The sequence below is a fragment of the Panulirus ornatus genome, chromosome 21 (genome assembly GCF_036320965.1).
Source record: "Panulirus ornatus isolate Po-2019 chromosome 21, ASM3632096v1, whole genome shotgun sequence".
Taxonomy (NCBI): Eukaryota; Metazoa; Arthropoda; class Malacostraca; order Decapoda; family Palinuridae; genus Panulirus; species Panulirus ornatus.
This window is the reverse complement of record NC_092244.1, coordinates 25,244,134-25,265,206: the sequence shown is the minus strand read 5'-3', so window position 1 is coordinate 25,265,206 and position 21,073 is coordinate 25,244,134. Positions and strand designations below refer to the sequence as shown.

Genomic DNA, 21,073 nt, shown 5'->3' with positions numbered 1-21,073 from the left:
AGTTCTTGCTGAGCAAGGCTACGGCACGAAACGACAAAGAGTAGAGTTTTGAATGAAGACAAACGGACGTGATTCCGTTAACTGCTTTTGAGAAAAATGATGCCATCCCTGGGTATGTTAGAGTCAACCTATGACCTGATCCGTAAGGGTTAGGTTAACAGGCCATCATAGCCATTGGTCTTACCGTCGAGTTCATGGGCTTATTATGGTAGTCTTATTTAGCATTGGTCAACGATGAAATGATGAAATCGGCGTTGTCTACATTTTGAGTAGAGTGTCAGCACTCGTAAGCCGTACAGAGGTAAGCTGTGGTTCTGTCTACGAGTACATAGCTCAGACACCGAACCGATTCCCTGTCATCTGAAGATGGCGTCAGATGTGATTCTACTCAAGTACCAGTGACTCACCATGTAGTCTCCAACCAGGATTGGGTGACCCATGACGAGCTTAGTGGTGTGGAAAAATTAGGGCTGAATCTTTTTTTGAACGAGTGTGAGAGAATTTAGTTTCCTTCAGTTTTAATCCACGTTGTGATCTTTATTTCATTACACCTCAATGAAGCATTTCGTTTTCAATATTTGCACGATCTAAAATGAAATCTTTTTTATTTTTTTTTTCGTGTTTTAGAATTCCAACTACAGGAAAAGAAATTGAGACCCTAACTTGATTTCGGTATTTTCATAAAAAAAAATTCTAGAATTCCGGGGTGCTTTAGACCTTGTATGAACTGATCCAGGTTTGGTGGCCGAAGATCTAGTGGTAGATATTTTGATCCGCCTTGATTTCTGATCCTCTCTCCATGCATATGTAGTATCTTTTGTTATATATATATATTTTTTTTTTTTTTTTTTTTTTTTTTTTTTTTTTTTATACTTTGTCGCTGTCTCCCGCGTTTGCGAGGTAGCGCAAGGAAACAGACGAAAGAAATGGCCCAACCCCCCCCCCATACACATGTACATACACACGTCCACACACGCAAATATACATACCTACACAGCTTTCCATGGTTTACCCCAGACGCTTCACATGCCTTGATTCACTCCACTGACAGCACGTCAACCCCTGTATACCACATCGCTCCAATTCACTCTATTCCTTGCCCTCCTTACACCCTCCTGCATGTTCAGGCCCCGATCACACAAAATCTTTTTCACTCCATCTTTCCACCTCCAATTTGGTCTCCCTCTTCTCCTCGTTCCCTCCACCTCCGACACATATATCCTCTTGGTCAATCTTTCCTCACTCATTCTCTCCATGTGACCAAACCATTTCAAAACACCCTCTTCTGCTCTCTCAACCACGCTCTTTTTATTTCCACACATCTCTCTTACCCTTACGTTACTTACTCGATCAAACCACCTCACACCACACATTGTCCTCAAACATCTCATTTCCAGCACATCCATCCTCCTGCGCACAACTCTATCCATAGCCCACGCCTCGCAACCATACAACATTGTTGGAACCACTATTCCTTCAAACATACCCATTTTTGCTTTCCGAGATACTGTTCTCGACTTCCACACATTTTTCAAGGCTCCCAAAATTTTCGCCCCCTCCCCCACCCTATGATCCACTTCCGCTTCCATGGTTCCATCCGCTGACAGATCCACTCCCAGATATCTAAAACACTTCACTTCCTCCAGTTTTTCTCCATTCAAACTCACCTCCCAATTGACTTGACCCTCAACCCTACTGTACCTAATAACCTTGCTCTTATTCACATTTACTCTTAACTTTCTTCTTCCACACACTTTACCAAACTCAGTCACCAGCTTCTGCAGTTTCTCACATGAATCAGCCACCAGCGCTGTATCATCAGCGAACAACAACTGACTCACTTCCCAAGCTCTCTCATCCCCAACAGACTTCATACTTGCCCCTCTTTCCAGGACTCTTGCATTTACCTCCCTAACAACCCCATCCATAAACAAATTAAACAACCATGGAGACATCACACACCCCTGCCGCAAACCTACATTCACTGAGAACCAATCACTTTCCTCTCTTCCTACACGTACACATGCCTTACATCCTCGATAAAAAACTTTTCACTGCTTCTAACAACTTGCCTCCCACACCATATATTCTTAATACCTTCCACAGAGCATCTCTATCAACTCTATCATATGCCTTCTCCAGATCCATAAATGCTACATACAAATCCATTTGCTTTTCTAAGTATTTCTCACATACATTCTTCAAAGCAAACACCTGATCCACACATCCTCTACCACTTCTGAAACCGCACTGCTCTTCCCCAATCTGATGCTCTGTACATGCCTTCACCCTCTCAATCAATACCCTCCCATATAATTTACCAGGAATACTCAACAAACTTATACCTCTGTAATTTGAGCACTCACTCTTATCCCCTTTGCCTTTGTACAATGGCACTATGCACGCATTCCGCCAATCCTCAGGCACCTCACCATGAGTCATACATACATTAAATAACCTTACCAACCAGTCAACAATACAGTCACCCCCTTTTTTAATAAATTCCACTGCAATACCATCCAAACCTGCTGCCTTGCCGGCTTTCATCTTCCGCAAAGCTTTTACTACCTCTTCTCTGTTTACCAAATCATTTTCCCTAACCCTCTCACTTTGCACACCACCTCGACCAAAACACCCTATATCTGCCACTCTGTCATCAGACACATTCAACAAACCTTCAAAATACTCATTCCATCTCCTTCTCACATCACCACTACTTGTTATCACCTCCCCATTTACGCCCTTCACTGAAGTTCCCATTTGCTCCCTTGTCTTACGCACCCTATTTACCTCCTTCCAGAACATCTTTTTATTCTCCCTAAAATTTACTGATAGTCTCTCACCCCAACTCTCATTTGCCCTTTTTTTCACCTCTTGCACCTTTCTCTTGACCTCCTGTCTCTTTCTTTTATACTTCTCCCACTCAATTGCATTTTTTCCCTGCAAAAATCGTCCAAATGCCTCTCTCTTCTCTTTCACTAATACTCTTACTTCTTCATCCCACCACTCACTACCCTTTCTAAACAGCCCACCTCCCACTCTTCTCATGCCACAAGCATCTTTTGCGCAATCCATCACTGATTCCCTAAATACATCCCATTCCTCCCCCACTCCCCTTACTTCCATTGTTCTCACCTTTTTCCATTCTGTACACAGTCTCTCCTGGTACTTCCCCACACAGGTCTCCTTCCCAAGCTCACTTACTCTCACCACCTTCTTCACCCCAACATTCATATATATATATATATATATATATATATATATATATATATATATATATATATATATATATATATATATATATATATATATATATATATATATATGCCAGGTGTCCAGCGACATTGCCATGCCGGAGGTCACGTGGCATTGCTACGTCATTAGTCCCGTGATATCTGTGCCAGTCGTACCGTGACATTGCTCGGGCACTGCACGGGTCGTGCTTCAGCTTATCCCACTAATTGTCCGGCTCATTACCGACACTGATGACTGTGTTGATTACCGACACTGATGACTGTGATGATTACCGACACTGATGACTGTGATGATTACCGACACTGATGACTGTGATGATTACCGACACTGATGACTGTGATGATTACCGACACTGATGATTGTGCTGATTACCGACACTGATGACTGTGATGATTACCGACACTGATGACTGTGATGATTACCGACACTGATGACTGTGATGATTACCGACACTGATGACTGTGATGATTACCGACACTGATGATTGTGCTGATTACCGACACTGATGACTGTGATGATTACCGACACTGATGACTGTGATGATTACCGACACTGATGATTGTGCTGATTACCGACACTGATGACTGTGCTGATTACCGACACTGGTGACTGTGATGATTACCGACAGTGATGACCGTGATGATTTCCGTCGATGATCACCGGAACTGATGCTCGAGCTACTTACTGATCCCCGTGCTAATTACTGACATTGATGACTTTTACCAATTACTTAGGCTAATGCCCATGCTAATTGCCGACATTGATGCCTATGTTGATTATCACGACTGATGGACGTGCTGATCACTGACACCAACAGTCTAGGCTAGAATTTGGCCTTCAAGACATTCAAGGTCTCCCCGGAACATCCGTTCAGAACGAAGGAGATCCTGCTGGAACCCTTATCTGGCGAGCTGGTAAGAAGGAAACTTTCAAAATGGCGCAGAGTCACTCTCGCTGGAACTTTCCTGTCGTTGAAAAGAAAAATGCACTGGTACTTTCCAGACGTTGAAGAACAAAAAGCACAGAAACTTTCCAGTGTCTGAAGAACAAAACGCACTGAAACTTTCTAGTTTTTAAAGAAAAGAACACACTGAAACGTTCCAGTCAATGAAGAGCAGAGCGCACTGGAACGTTCCAGTTACTGAAGAGCAAAACGCGTTGGAACTATGTAACCGTTGAAGAACAAAGCGCACTAAAAGTTTCCATTCATTGAAGAACCTAATGTACTGGAACATTCCAGGCATAAAAGAACAGAACGCGCTGGAACTCTCCAGTCAGGCGGAACAATACTATGTCGAACTTCCCATCTGGGGCCGGGGAATTACCCTCATTACATCAGTCAGTAAAACACAACGAATTAGTGTAAAACCGACGCATGATGGGAGCAGGTGCTGGAACATCATCAACCCCGGCCTGGACGTTCTGGAAGCTCTGCAGAATTTTCCAAATGGAGTTTCAGTATCAACAGGAAGCAACAACAGCAATGATATTCCAGCCACCCAACACCACAGAGGCGACATGTAACAGGTATGGGATACAGAGTCAGGGATGATCCGCTGAAACCGACAGAAATACCATAATGTTCTGTGATGGACAAATCATCTAATTCTAAGTAACTGTTTACTGTGGTTACTGTAAAGAAATGAATGAAAACCACAGCATCCCACTCGTTGTCAGGGAGATGACACAGTTCCCACCGGAGTCAGGGAGGTGACGCATCACACCACAATCAGGGGAGTGGCGTATGACGTTAGAGTTTGGGGAAAGACGCATTACGCCAGAGTAAGGCGCATGTCATAATGATCACAGTGTATTCATTAGAAGACAGGAAAATTTTAGCACCGATAGATACCAATAGTATATATATATATATATATATATATATATATATATATATATATATATATATATATATATATATATATATATATATATATATATATATATATATATATATATATATATATATATATATATATATGTACGTGAGACAGACGTAAACAAAAAGAAATAACTAGCGGAACATAACATGCGAGACGTCAGCCTCGTCCAGTGTCAGACACTGAGGGCGTGGAGACGACATCCTTCACACGGTGTCAGTCTCGTCCAACACAGTGGACGGGGAGATGACATCCAACGTCATCGTCCAACGTCAGACACTGAGGGAGTGGAGATGACATCCTCCGCACGGTGTCAGTCTCGTCCAGCGTCAGACATTGAGGTAGCGGCGGTAACATCCCCCGTACGGCGCCAGCCTGGTCTCGGGTGCTGGTGTGAGCGCCGAGGCGAAACCACTTTGCGTCCAGACCCGATGCCTTCACATACCCCATGTGACTTCTTCGAGGATTCGTACCGACTGAATATATACCACTGTATGTTCGAATAGACAAATTGTGTAAGTCCCATGGCTGTAAGCTACATTGACGCACAAATGATCTGCTAGAGATACGAAGCAGAACAACTGCTTAATGTCATGAAGCAAAACACGCTAAGAACCGACATTGACAACGAAACCACCTCAGTCGCCAACAAAATCGTCCTCTGCGGAGGATGATCGTTACAATTGCGACGGTAACTTTAGGACGCGCACCCGTAGAAAGCCATCCATCACCATAACATGTCATGTATTTTCAAACAGGAACTTGTACCCATCAATCTGTAACTAGTTACTTGACCGATGAATCTCTGGCTCATCAGATTGCGTGAACCTTAATAGGTTCACATACTCAGATCAGCCAGAGATTCATTCACATGGTAAGATTGAGACGGGTCATGGAGAGCAGTGGGTGACCTGGAGAACAGGGCGAGACTTGAGGAGCAGTGGAAGTTCTGGGAAGCAGGACTTAATCTGCGGAGCAAGACAAGACCTGGTAAGCTGGCGCGTGACCTGAGGAGCAATGCAAGACATTAAGAACAGGACGAGACCTGGGATATAGGAAGGAACCTGTAGGGAGAAAGACGAGAATAAGGGCTAGGCTGGAAATTGGGGATCAGGGCGAGACCTGGAGAATTGGGTAGGACTTAGGAGACAGGATGAGACCCGTGGAGGAGTGTGAGATCTATGGAGTAGGACGAAACCTGGAAATTAAGATGTGACCTGTACTAGTAGGGAACTCCAGGAGCAGGGTGGGGCCTGGAGAGCAGGGCGAGACCTAGGAAGTAAATCAGGACCTGGAGCACAGAGCGAGGACTGAGACAACGTTAGGAGAGCTGGGACACCTGAACGAGACCTGAAACAGACGAAACAAGCCGGTTGGGATGATATGAGCGCTGGAATATTGGTACGACTCTGGATCCTCGATGTGCCAGATACATAGGTACATCACCCGGTACAACAAGATTGATCCCTGAACAGAGGGATGATATCTGGAACAACGGATTGGGACCTGGTGTGACAAACGCATTTCCCAGTACCGTTTGTTCTCAGAATTTAGTAGATTTTTGGACGAGAATGCTCGCGACACCTAGATATAAGTAGATTTTTTCTTTAGAAAAAATACCACTCAGACGCAAAGCTGTTTCCTGTTCCTTGATGTTAAAGAAAATTAGTTAAGACCAACCTGCTCCTACATCACTGCTACAGAGGATGAACGAGGTACTAATGAAGCCAATCCACCTCTTCACGACAATGAAGTCGTGCAATATACAGAGATCATCTTATCTCTAACTTCTTAACAATTTCTATACAAAAGAACCACCACAGAATAGGAAGAATACAGGGAAACACATTTAGAGAATTAGAAATTACCAGTCAATATTACCCTCTCTCTCCATAAGAAATAGATTACAGACTACGATGCTTAACTCCTTAAGCACAAAGGTACGATCTCCTTGTAGCATAACGCGATCTTTAGCCTAACCTACTCAAGAGTTTAAGAACAGTGAGGTAAAACGAGTAGTAAGAAAACTGGAGGCAAAAGAGAGGAACCTATTCGTCTCAACTACTTTCGTCGACTAAGTCCTCTCCTGGGATTATAATTATTCTCCTGAAGAAGTCTTCGTCGAAACAAGTTGAGAAGAATAGATTCCCGACTCTTATTTTCAGTTGTAGTTGCTGGAGTCCTTAACCCCAACATTACCAGCTGAAAGGGAATCAGGTAACACTTTCACCGTAAGATTACACCCAAGTGTACTACATACTCTCCCCACACCACTACTGATACACCTAGACCCACTTTCCTACAAATACACCTAAACAATCGACTTACTCCCGTTTATATTACACCAATACCTGGTACATTGTCACATGATAATTTGTACACCTTAGGACGAAAGGTAGTAAATGCTGAAGGTATATGGGTCTCTCTTATTCTACTGGCAATATCCACAGCTTTTAAACCCACAATACTTGCACACACACCACACACTCATGGCTCACCCGCTATACCCATAGTTCTCCCCATACACAGCACAGGAGAGGAGGCAGTCATGCTGCGATGACTGGGACCCACTAGAGGGGTTTACCCGGCTGGTCAGGGAACACTGGCTCCACGCTGCTTGCCACCGGATAACCGATTGAATTATTAACCGGCCGCCACACCTGCACGGTCCGGATGATTGGTCAGTTAGCACGACAGGTGGTGGACGAACAACATGACAGATCGTGTGCGAATGGTCAGGCGAGAGAATAACTATCCAAAGGTGGACGAATGTAGGACAGGTGTACTGTATGTCCGCCGGGATCAGACGGTGCGAGGGGAAAGTGGCTACCACGAACAGCAACGTCTGGGAAGTGTCACCCAAGGAATGCACTTTAGGGAAGTACTACCCATATAAACAATCATGATATGGTGTGTTCACTTATGAACATTTTGGGAAAGTATTCAACAGGTCTATAAACGTCAGGAAAGTCTCCACCACATAAGTAAACGTAACGCAGGTGTCCATCGATAAATGTTTGAGGAAAGTGTCCAACATCCAGAGAGATGTTGAGCGAGTGTCCATGGCAAAAGCAAATGAATGGTTAGTGTCCAAGAGATTGAGCAAGAAAGGTCGAATAAGCAAACATACGGGAAACTCCTGTCAAGAGGAGAGTCCAGGTCTTCACAAACAAATGCTACACAAGTGTTCACATCTAAAGAGACATTAGGAAAGTGTCAGGCATGTATAAGACAATCAGATTATCGGCCATCGTGTGGAGAAAAGTGAGGGGAAATGCCTACTTGTAAGTGGCTGAGAATAAAAGGCACGTCAAGCGACCACTACATAAACTACATAAAACAATATAGACCGTAGCACCTACAGCGTGGCGGTGTTCTGGGGAGGTGCTCACTGGGTGAAGGAATGCCAGGGAATGTGCCACCTGCTTCCAGTACCCGGTAGGGATGTTAGCATGACGCCTGTCACCCAGGGGAACGTTACGTGGAAAATATTTGATAATCTCGCGCTCTTTTTGGCTGAACTACCAGAGATAGCATTACGCCCCACCACACGAGTAAAAATTACTTGCACTTATATCTACGCTAACCTGGACGTAAGTGTGTGCCGGAAATATGCTGCATTTCGTCTGTAGACCAGACTAGCGAAGAATATCAGGCTCGGAAATGTCACGCATGCCAGACCCACATGTGCGGCGTCATGAAAAAGTATATTTTATCAGTAATGTACACGAGTGTATTGTTATAATCACTGTTATTATCATCATTATCATAAGCGCGGCCGGACACACGGGAGCAGGCGTTTACACAAATCTCTTCCACGAAATGGATCGTTAAAAGCGAGTGACCAGCAGGTCGGTCCAGTCACCAGCAGGTCGCATCACTCACGGAAAACTGTCTTTTTTTTTTATATTATCGTTATGTTGTGTTCTGGGTAGCGCAGCAGCGCGAGGCAGTGGTGCAGGTGGTCACCATGATAAAGACCAGGATGCTTCCACATGGATCGAAACCCGCAGAAATTGGGTCACTGTCCCGTCAGCCTATAGACGGAAGTTGATCAATGAGACGGGAGCGTAGGGAGGACCTGTCCACACCTCTGGATTTCATCTAGATGACGCAAGAGACGGTAATACAACAGCGAACCCATATGAAAACTGTGGGAAATACTTTTCATGATGATGCCAAACTTTGCTAAGTGTAGCAACGTAAGATTTAAGTAATTTACGGCTACGAATGTTACACTTCAGAAATACACCTTCACTGTTCTCCTCACAACAGGTGCTTGATGTTAAATTTCGGTGATGACAGCACAGAAACACAGCAAACAAAACCATAAGAGAAATTAGATATAATGGCTGTAAAGTTTTATACTCACAAGCTGCAGGTGGCGAAGTCAAGCACCTGCATAATAAAGCCGCCGCTGACCTTAAGAAAATGCCAGAAATAGACCCCAACCTCAGGTGTCTGTTGCAAGTAAATGTCAGGCCTGAGGGACTACAACACACGGGAACTTACAACCTCTGACCACTGGTTACTGACCTGAAGACGATACCACATACAACGGGGAATAATAACACACCCTTTCATCAGACACATCGTACGATAAACTAAAGAGACAAAAACTACGACATAAACAACTACAGTCAGTTGATATACACACACCAAACGTGAACCACTTTCAGCCCGCCAGCAACCCGTTAAGAACCGAAGCTGGAGAAAGTCCGGCGTGATTCTTGCACACGAACGGTTCTGCTGCGATGAAGACATAGTAGTAGCAGTAGAGCCATCAGACCTTAGTGTACAGAAAAGGTACGCGCTCACCTAGATCCAGGGGATTGGAGACAATGCTTGATTGCTGACCAGAGGGACGGGTCTGGGGAGGTTAAGAATTTGGGAGGCGTTGGTTGCGAGAACGTTGTACGGAGTGCGGTGATTATGTACGGGTTCTGGGGGCTGGTGGATGTGGGGAGAATATGTTTTATGATTCTTGACAGTTCAGTGAGGAAGAGCAAGACTGGAAACGACGAAATGCTGTAGGGTAGTAAGTCCTCGACCTCACACCAGATGCTCCCAGCTGACAACTGTCCACAGGTAGAGGTCATTAGGTCAGAGTTCGAACCCTCTGACAAAATGTACGCGCTGGACCTCCCCACACGGACAGCCGCTACACTATGATCTCCCCAACGTGTTCTGTAGTCCATAAATGGTAGACTGTACAGCATTACTGTTCCCGGACTTGGGACATTACGATAGTTTTCACTAAGTTTAAGGTTGCAGAGTAACTATGGCAGCTAACCTCAAGACTTGTGATATTTAGCTGCCAACCTGAATATGCGATTTTTAGAAGCTAACGTTGACATGTTGTAATTAGCCGCTAGTTCTAAGACTTATTATATTAAGCAGGTCACCTAAAGACTAGCGATGTGCAACCGCTGACGTTAAGACTTGCTACGTTTAGCACCAGTCGTAACCCTAAAGATGTTCAACCACTAGCCTTAAAACATGCAAAATTCATTCTGCAGTCGTTACTTACAACTATAGCTGTTATCCTCAAGACTTGCTATATCTAATCTGCCGTCATAAGACTTGCAGCAGTAAACCGCTTATCTCATAATGCGATATTTAGCCACCAGTCTGAAAACGTATTTTGCCGCCAACTTTAAGACGTGATATTTACGCGCTTGCTGTGGTCGCATACTTTAAAACGAGATAAACCTAATCGCTAACCTTAAGACTTGCGATATTTAGCCGACATGGTTAAGGTTTACCATATCTAGTCTTTCACCACAAGACTTGCGATGTTTAACCATAAATCTTAAGACTTGCGATATATAGTCGCTGACTTTAAGAAGTGTGATATCGTTAACCTGAAGACTTTCGATGTTCGCCCGGCAGTCTTTAGACCTGCGATATTCATTCACTATCCGTATGGCTTCCTGTGTTCAGCCGTTGACCGGAAGACTTGCCCTATATAGTCACTAACCTCAAGTCTTGTAATATTTCACCGAAGACCTGAAAGACTATATTTAATCGCCGGTCGCAAGACTTGCGATATCTAACCACCTCACTGAATATACAGACGTTGGAAATATGTGCTTGCGATATCTGGAAGCTAAAGATAGTGTGAGACGACAAACAACGAACTTTTCATGAATCATTTCGCAACGACATCTTATAATATGACATCATTCATACTCTGCGGTTTAGGCTCCGCCACACTTAAACGCTGATGGTCATCAACCGTAAAATGTGGCGCCACTACACGTCCGTTGCTTCTCCTGTAGCAACATAAAGTTCTCACTATTAAGGACTTCACAAACTACAGCGTACGTGAGGGACAATTTGCATACGCAACACTTGAACACTGAAAGTTGATCAGTATTAAGGATCTGTACAAGAGATATGATTACAGAGAAAAACAGATAATCCTTGAAACAAGTAATCAAACAAATGGCAACATACAGAGGTAAAGGGTAAGTAGCAGTAAGTAAACAATGACCATAGGGCGACAGATATAAGACCCCATCGCGGCCGTGTTATGACCGGGGATAGGTTCCACAGAGTCGCTGACGTCGGCACCAGCCCCAGCACGGACCTCCTGACACACGGTGGGACGACGAGGATACGACAACATACAATAGCATTAAGCTGAGAGCCTTGCTTGAAGACACTGGTACGATGAAACGCAACAAAGCATTTACGACAAGCCAGAAATTCAGGGCGGTAAACGGAAAGGCACAGCGTCAACACGACAGAACACAGAACTTTATGACAAAAGAGCACAAATTAAGATCATTTAAAACTAAATATCACAGACAGAAGGTTAAACAACTGCGCACAGACTATTCTATATAACCAAAAACACAAACTTGGAACCATAAAACAAGAGAACGTAAATACAAAGAGGTAACTAACGATAATGAAAGGAAAGCTAAGGGATAATAAGTTAAAAAATAAAGATGGATTGGTGGAAAAAGTCTAATGAACTGACTGGTAAGTAATGAAGTGCGCCCTAACAGCCTTGCTAAATGGAAGGAAAGGGAAAAGAAAATTGGTTAATTTACCGTGTTGATGGTGATGAGACACCCAAGGGCGCGAGGAATTCACCCGCCGGAGCTGGAATGCCGTTGATGCCTAGGCATGAAGACCTACTCGTCGGTCCCGCCTGGCGCCACTTCCAACTAGAACCATCGCACCGACGTACGTCGCTGAAGCCGCCTCCGGCCAGAGCCATCGCACCGACGGACGTTGCTGAAGCCGCTTCCGGCCAGAGCCATCGCACCGATGGACGTTGCTGAAGCCGCTTCCGGCCAGAACCATCGCACCGACGGACGTTGCTGAAGCCGCTTCCGGCCAGAGCCATCGCACCGATGGACGTTGCTGAAGCCGCTTCAGGCCAGAACCATCGCACCGACGGACGTTGCTGAAGCCGCTTCTGGCCAGAACCATCGCACCGACGGACGTTGCTGGAGCTGCTTCCGGCCAAAACCATCGCACCGACGGACATTGCTGGAGCTGCTTCCGGCCAGAACCATCGCACCGACGGACGTTGCTGGCGCCACTGCCAGGTGAAACCAACATGTCGACGGACGCTGTTGGACGCCCCGACAGCAAAGACGTACCCAGCTTTCGCAAATGGAGCCAACTCCACCCAGAAACATCGCGTCGATAATGACGGATCCATCCCGTCTCGCGAGTCCTTCCTGGAGCGACATCCAGCCAGAATCATCACACCGACGGACACTGCTCGAAGACGCAAAAGCGAAGACCTACCCAACGGTCTTGCCGACAGACCCACTTCCTGCCAAAGCCATTACTCTGACGTATATTGTTTGACGTTCCTGGAGCGAAGATCAACCCAACAGTCCCACCTGCAGTCATTTCCAGTTAAAGGAAGGACTTTGCCGAAGAGATTTTTAGCCAGAAGCACCGCACCGACGGACGTTGCTAGAGCCGCATCCATCTAGACCGGTTACACCAACGTACGCGGTTGGAGTCGCTTCTCGCCCGAACGATCGCACCGACGGACGTTGTTCGTCGCTTCCAGCGCGATCCATCGCCCCGACAGACGTTCCTGGAGCCATTCCAACGTAAACCATCGCACTGACGGATGTACTTTGGGTCCTCTCCAGCCCGAACCATCGCTCCGACGAATGTTCCCGGAGTGAGCCATCGCTGAGATGGAACCGACGGAGTCACTTCAAGCTGAAATCCATCGCACCGCCGGACGTTTTGGAGCCACTTCCAGCTTGAATCATGGCACGGACCGACGTTGTTGGAGCGGCTTCCAGTTAGAGTCATCACAGCAGCGTATGATATAGGAACCATTGCCTGTGGGATTAATTCATTCTTAGAACAGTGACCGCGCCGGCGGTAGTTAACTCTGACGATGCAACGACGAAGTTCGCGCCAAAGATAATGCGAATCCCGACAGGAAACTTTGTCAGTGATGCCAGATCAGTGTAGTATGAAGGACGACACTGACGAGACGTTTGCTTTGCCTGGATACCTAAACGTCTAGACTCACGAATAGATAGATGAAGGAAACTCCGTAGATGTCTAACACTTTAACACTCGCTTTTAGCGCAGAGAAAACTGGCACGTGCGTGGCACCTGCGTTAACACGCACACACATGGGGAACACACATGATTACATTAACGCGCTTCCCATCACCGTACGAGGAGGTGGGGAAGGGACATGAGAGTAAGGCAGAGCGTGTTACATCAGACTCAGCCATCAGAACGACTGTCGACACTCGTAACCCTCCGGCTTGTTGTTACGGACGACAACGGTTCTGCTCCGTCGCGGCTTCAGGACGACGAAGTCCCACGTGACAGTAGCGCTCGACCAGAGGAATTAGAAGCGTCACTCTTTTTGAGTTCGGAGCGAGAGTGATGGAATAGCTTGGGAAGTAACACCGACGTCATTACGGATGTGTTGATAACGCAAGGGCGAGTGGACCGTCACGCCGATGCTGCACCAGAACTCGAGAGAAGCAGCGTCGTCAGCAACACACAAACTTGTGGATTTACACCGCCGTTACTACGGGACTCGAAGTATCTCGCTCAGAAGCACAGAAGCAAAATAATTCTTATGCTGACGTTATTACAGAATACAATGTCGCGCCTACGGTAACGTTGACCAGATTGAGATGGAGTCTTTGAGAAGAGCTGATGTACATCAGACGAAAAGTAAAACCGACAGAATTAATGAACTGTCGGCCATTTTTACTCTCAGGAACACTAAGGAACGGACAATGGACACCGTTCAGAACACGGGACAGACGGTATGAAAACGTCGATCGGTCAGGGAACCCTGGGAACAAGAACATACTTAAGGGACCAAAGGCATCATCGGAAACAAAGAATAGGTGCAAATACGAATCTTGTCGGAACATGAAACTGATGGACCGGTCGTAGGTGGTGGTATGGGGAGGCGGATCTGTCGTAACAGACAGATGGCTGTCGGGGACAGGGGAAACGACAGAATTAGCTCGTCATCGTGGACGTAGAACTGATTAGATCAAGTAAAACTCCGGAACGGAACTGACAGAGTTAGCACTTTGTCAGCAACAAGGAATTGACGAAACAGTGTATTGCCAGGAATATCACAGCGGTGAAACTGGTGTGTTGTCGGGCACAGTAAACCGACGGAATGAGTGCCTTGACGAGAAAAGCGGACCGGTGAAACAAGTGTACTGTCGGGAACAGGAGACTGATAGAATGAGCGCGTTGCGAGGACCTCAAAGTTGATAATTTCAGTACAGTGCGGAGCCGACGGGAATCTATGCGTTATCGGTAACAAGGAACCGCCGGAATCGCTGCTCTTTACGAGAAAAAAAGAAAAATCGATGGATTTACTTCACCATTAGGAGTAGGAATCTGGTGGGTAAAATACCGAGACACGAAAATGAAAACAGGAACGGAAGAACATTTTACCGGACTCGGACCTGATGCGACAGGATCGTTGTCGGGGAGACGATCAGCGGAATACATCTGGTGACACGAAGCTGACGAAAGGAGAGTGTGTTGCGGGACGCGGAAAGGAGGGAGATTGATTGCTTGTCAGCACAAAAGGAATAAGTTCTAGAAAACATGAAATAGACAAAAAAAGAAAAGGTAAAACTATGTAATGCCAGGCTGTGGAGAGAACCTTACACTCTAACTTACACAGGGACAAAACAAAACCACAAACCAACGCAAATCGTCGAATTCCTTCACATGACGCAGTCGGAACATTGAATGTACGTGACCCTGCCCAGGAAATGATGCCGAGGGAAATACGTCAACGGAACTAGAATCTAACAGTTACGGCTAGACCGCTAGAACTTAGCTGCCACAGATGAAAACTGTTGCTTTTCAAGTTTACTTGATTGACAGCGTATACTAGCGCCGGTAACGTCAGTGACTCGACTGCCGTAGCGGCGATGAGCCTAATGATCGTTAATGAAGTTCGATTTCCCTAACTGCTGTGAGATTATTGACAAAGGTGATGGTCGGAAGGAAGTTGCGATCGTCCAGAGAGGACCTTAGTTAGTCAGACTTATTGTCTGGGTCATGTTTTATTCTTTATAGAACGTCTCAAGGCCGCCTGATCGTGTCGCGTGATTCGAGTTCCGTCGATATCCTACTAAGATTGTATCAAACAGTTATATGTAGGTACCAGCACTCTATGCTAAGCGTGAAAAGGCGTTAAAGATACTAATACAGCAAGAGTGTGCAGTGAGAGCGGATGTAGGTGATATGTTGTGGTAAGTGTGTGACCACATGGGGTCCTCGTGTTGATGCCGAGTAGCCAGATGCACGAGAGACTCCGCCTGGATCTTGCCTGCATGGTGGTGAGGCCTGGTGGACGCCTTTGGTGATGAGAACAGTGTCAGGGGCCATGATGTGTAGTGTGCTGCGAGTGTGAGAGACGTGAGTGCATGCAGAGTGATTGAGTGTGTGCGATAGATGACCTGGCAGCGGGGCTGTGGGCGACAGGTGTCAGTGGCGCCACGTGGTGGTGCTGGCGACGGGCGGCGTGACGTGACCCTCCCCTCGCAGCGGCTCGACCCACACTGACCCACAGGCGCGCGTCCCCTCACCGCCTCGGGCACGCCCATTCCTTCCCCTGATTTGCCGCCTCCCCTCAGCCCCGCCCCTCTCCGTCCCCCGCCGCACTTTGATTGGTGGAAGCACTCGAGGGGCGCACGCGGGTACTCCCCTCGCCTCAGCGGGGCGGTGTGAGCGGCTGCAGTTCCGAGGGGAGGAGGGGCCCCAGGGAGTCGCTCAATGCGAACAATATTTGTAAGTAACAAAACCCGTCCTCCCAAGAGCCAGCCCGTCAAATTGTTGTGCCTAGCCGCAGCCACTGGTGGCCTCAGCCGCGCGCCCCTCGTCATCGTTGGCCCCTCGACAGATCAATCGCAGTCAGGAGGTCCCCGTCGAGAGTAGGCCACGCACGCCGCGCCCCGGCCCCTGTCGCAGCCCGGCCACCCGAGGCCTCCCCAGCCAGGCCACTAGTCGCCACCTGAGTGCTCTGGTGCCCGCAGTGCCCTGGTCCCAGCGGCACGACCCTCCATACGCCCCCGCAACGCTGTTAATGCGCCCTGGACCCTCGGGCCCTGGACGCTACTCCCCAGTGGCCCCCACGCCGTGACCCGCGGGCCTTCGTCCGCTCCCTCAGTGACCAGAGCTCTTCAGTACTGACTGACACGCTACTCGAGTGGCAACAAAGTGCAGCGTGACGTGCGTGACGTGACTGTACGTGGTGTGTGGGCAGGAAGGTAGTGTAAGCGTGCCGGCACGCCCACAGCAGCCGTGCAGGGCTGGACTTACGTGCATCTTCCAGCCTGGCGACGACCGGAGTCCCGCGCGACCGGTCGTGGTAGTGAGGGGGACGAGGAATGTTTGGCCTCAGCGAGGGCCTGCCACAGCTGCGGGGCCCAGTGACCACCTTGAAGGAGGAGCCCCTCTCGTCCACTAGGTCCTGGATGCAGCCCACAATGGTGGAGAACACCCACTCCAGGTGAGCCTCCACACACTCACACCTACAGTCACACACACATACAAACAACCCTCGCTCTAACTCATATTTCCCTTACTTCCCAACCCTTCCAGTGTCCTCTCCTTCAGACAGATCTGTTCCTCATTCATGCAGATTGGTGCATCTTCCACTGTGACACATGACGTTAGTGCAGCAGCAGAGTCTGCACTACCCCCATATTTCCTACCTCTTCATTCACTTCTTTGTTGGAGTTATTCCCGTGCAGTTTCTTCCCATGGAAAATCTCGTCATTTTCAGACACATTCTCCTTTAAGACAAACATGTTTGTGTACTAGCGAACTCTAGGTCACAGCCAGAGCTCGCAAACACCCCGCAAAGCATCACCAAAGCTTTATAACAGTCATGGCTATTAGGCGCGGCCTCACCTCCACGTGTCTCACCCCAAGCTTTAAGTGCCAGTACCCGTTTGTCGCCCGGGTCTTGAGTGCCAGTACCTGTGTGTTGCTCGGGTCTTGAGTGCCAGTACTTGTCTTGCCCGGGTCTTGACTGCTAGTACCAGTGTTTTGCCCGTAATCTGAGTGCCAATAATTGTGTTTTGCCAGGGTCTTGAGTGCCAGTACCTTTGTGTCGCCCGGGTTTTGCGTGTCAGTACCTGCATCTTGCCCAGTCTGGAGTGCCATTTCCTTGTGTCTCGCCCGGGGAGTTTTGAGTGACAGTTTTTGTGTTTCTGCTGATCCTGAGTTGCCTCTGTTCTCACTACCCTCACCTGACCTTTCTAGATCATAGTGCACTGTGTTGACCGGTGGTGGGTCTCACCTCTGCCTGGACAGTGGTCACTGGAGAGTTCATTCGGTCTCATCACCTGACGGAGGAAGCTTGGGATAGAGCAGAAGTGTCATTACCTTTCCCTACGGCACAGTCACGTCCGCCCTCGGTACCGTCCTTTACACACCCTCCTCCCTGTAGGAGCCTCGCGTACAAAGTCTCCAGCAGATGTAGAATTGTGTGCGTCGGACGGCCTGGTGTAGACCGCCCTCCTCTGGCACTCGCTTCCTGTGTTCCAAATCGTGTCTGTCATGTTGGGGAGTTTACAGAAAATTATGAAAACAATTACAATTGATAATAGATTTTGCCTTCTGTTCATTTGCAATATTCAAATATTGTCATATATATATATATATATATATATATATATATATATATATATATATATATATATATATATATATATATATATATTATCATAAAATAATACACTGATGAAGCTTGGTAAGCGATCTGGTAACGCAGAGATATTGTCAACATTCAGATAACGTGTTATTTCCTGCGTCACATTGAGACTAGCGGTCTGTTCCCGCTGGGCCGCAGTCCACACTTGCCTATCCTTCTCCTGTCAACATGTACCCACAACACGGGACAAGGGAGCCCCTCTGTTATCGTCACGGTCAACAACAAAAATATAAAGAGCATTTGTGGTCAGCGCGCGGGACGGCACCGACCCCGCCGCCGGCGCCATTTTCTTTACCGCTAGCGGAAAGTAGGCGCGCCGCCCCTCGTTTATTCCTAATTTCCTCCACCTTAATATACACTTCCATCCGTCTATATATACGCCATATTGCTTAAACTGATGCTGGTAATTATTCGACGCAGACTGGTCGAGCAAGAATGAGTTCGAAGGTTATAAAGGTTGATTTGAGTCTGGCGCCATCACCCCGCTCACCAGCCGCTGTCAACCCCGGGGCCGACTCTCGGCTAACACAACCTCTGATATATTCTGGTATATCGTAGTATATGCCTTTATGGTATATATATATATATATATATATATACTTATTATACTGCAATTTTTGTGGTGTAATTGCAACCTCTGTGTGTTCAGGATTGTGATGGAGAAGCCTTCTACATGTTGATAGTGGATAGATTTTGAATTTTTTTAGGATCTTTGTTATATATGCAATAATGATGAAATGTAAAGTGATCATGGTATAGTCTTCTTTGTTATATTGTAGCGACCTGTCGTATATTGCAGGAGTATATCTTACGAGATCGTAGGACTTTCTGTTGTTAGGAAAGATTTTCAATCTTCTAGACACACCAGTACGACCCAACAGTACGACACAACAGTACGACACAACAGTACGACACAACAGTACGACCCAACAGTACGACACAACAGTACGACACAACAGTACGACACAATAGTACGACCCAACAGTACGACCCTTGAGCAAGACTTAGGACGGTATGACCTTTAATCTGATCCTTAAGAGTCGGGTCATAGGCCATCCCATCCTAGCCGAGGCTCTCACACGGTCATGCTCATGGTACACACCGTCATGCGCATGGTTCATACCATTATGCTCATGGTTCTCACTGTCATGCTCATGGTTCACACCGTCATGCGCATGGTTCATACCATTATGCTCATGGTTCTCACCGTCATGCTCATGGTTCACACCGTCATGCTCATGGTTCATACCATTATGCTCATGGTTCTCACCGTCATGCTCATGGTTCTCACACCGTCATGCTCATGGTTCACACCGTCATGCTCATGGTTCTCACACCGTCATGCTCATGGTTCACACCGTCATGCTCATTGTTCACACCGTCATGCTCATGGTTCTCACACCGTCATGCTCATGGTTCTCACCGTCATGCTCATGGTTCTCACCGTCATGCTCATGGTTCTCACCGTCATGCTCATGGTTCACACCGTCATGCTCATGGTTCACACCGTCATGCTCATGGTTCTCACCGTCATGCTTCTCACCGTCATGCTCATAAGGTCTTACCTTCTCGTTCCTGGTGTCACGCCTTTGTGTTCACCAGTGTGTCAGGCGTCCTTTGTGCTATCCTCTTCATAATTCCCGATATGCTGTAGTATGCTGCGTTATACTTCTTAGCGATGGCATCACCTCAGAGATATATTGACCTAAATATGGTACTTAGATATATTTGTGATCATCCATTTTCTCAGCTTTGTATGTTATGATGCAGACACCTGTTTAGTCCAGGGTGTGTGTGTGTGTGTGTGTGTGTGTGTGTGTGTTGGAGGCTTCTCACACCCAGCCCAACACGTCATAGATTTTCTTGGAATTCTCAGACCTCTTTACTTCCCAGTCCTCTGGTGAGGTAGTTTATTGCAAAGCTATTAACCAAAAAATTTCCATTTGCTCTCGATGGCACTGAATCTATGTAATACCATCTACAACATTATCAAGAATTCGTAAACCCTCTCCCTCGTTTCTTGTTTTACCTTTTCATAAGACTCACTATGTTTCAATAAAAAGAATGGTTATTATGTACTCGATGATTCGGTGTTACCGGACTCCGCCTACTCGAGGCTACACCGCGAGTAAAAAGTCACCATTGGTGAGGCGGCTATGTATTGTGTGCACAGTCTCGTCAAAAAACTTCTCACTCTAAAATAGTATATATTATTCTGCGACTGGAAGTAGCGTAGTATTGAGCTGCAAAGGTTTCTTTCTTAGAAAGCTCCTGGGTAACACAAAGACACTCTCATGCAAACACATCCTGGGGTAATTGTAAACAGACACATAACACAATTACTCTCCCACATCTGTAGTATTATTCCCTTTGAATTGTCTCTCATATTTAAAGTTATATCGACAGCGTTCAATGTTTCTGTAGTTGTTCTTGTGATCTTTCCTAATGTGGTCTTATCATCATATTATGTCTGGATGTGTATGATTAACATGTATAATCTGCCTGGAGGGAGAACATATAAACCTCATATATTTTGTCAGATTCTCCAGACTGAAGTAGATAATGTATACTTTCTTATGTAGACCGTTGCTAGAGATGATAATAATAATAATGATAATAAAGTTAATAATTATGATTATGATAATAATAATGATGATAATAATGATGATGATGATAATGATAATAACAATAAAAATAATAATGATAATAATAATGATAATAA

General features: G+C 46.4%; 2 protein-coding genes across 9 annotated transcripts in view; one reads left to right on the top strand and one right to left on the bottom strand.

Annotated features, from left to right (window-relative positions):
• The window catches only part of LOC139756424 (uncharacterized), a 153,935-nt gene extending 137,682 nt beyond the window's left edge, over nucleotides 1–16,253 (bottom strand). Inside the window, exon 1 of one of the 2 annotated variants that reach the window (XR_011714334.1) lies at nucleotides 16,091–16,253. Coding sequence is in view for 1 of the 2 variants with exons in the window: in XM_071675857.1 (XP_071531958.1) it covers nucleotides 12,197–12,861 (665 nt within the window). In the remaining variant the exon portion in view is untranslated. The other variant, XM_071675857.1, reaches the window with a different exon arrangement.
• A 155-nt stretch (nucleotides 16,254–16,408) lies between these two features.
• The window catches only part of kn (EBF transcription factor knot), a 528,425-nt gene continuing 523,760 nt past the window's right edge, over nucleotides 16,409–21,073 (top strand). For 2 of the 7 annotated variants that reach the window (XM_071675837.1, XM_071675838.1), the window contains exon 1: nucleotides 16,415–17,142. In XM_071675837.1, coding sequence (XP_071531938.1) covers nucleotides 17,021–17,142 — 122 coding nt within the window. In that variant the 5' untranslated portion in view covers nucleotides 16,415–17,020. Of the gene's footprint in view, nucleotides 17,143–21,073 lie in introns of all 7 variants that reach the window. The other 5 variants (XM_071675840.1, XM_071675841.1, XM_071675839.1 and 2 more) reach the window with 4 other exon arrangements.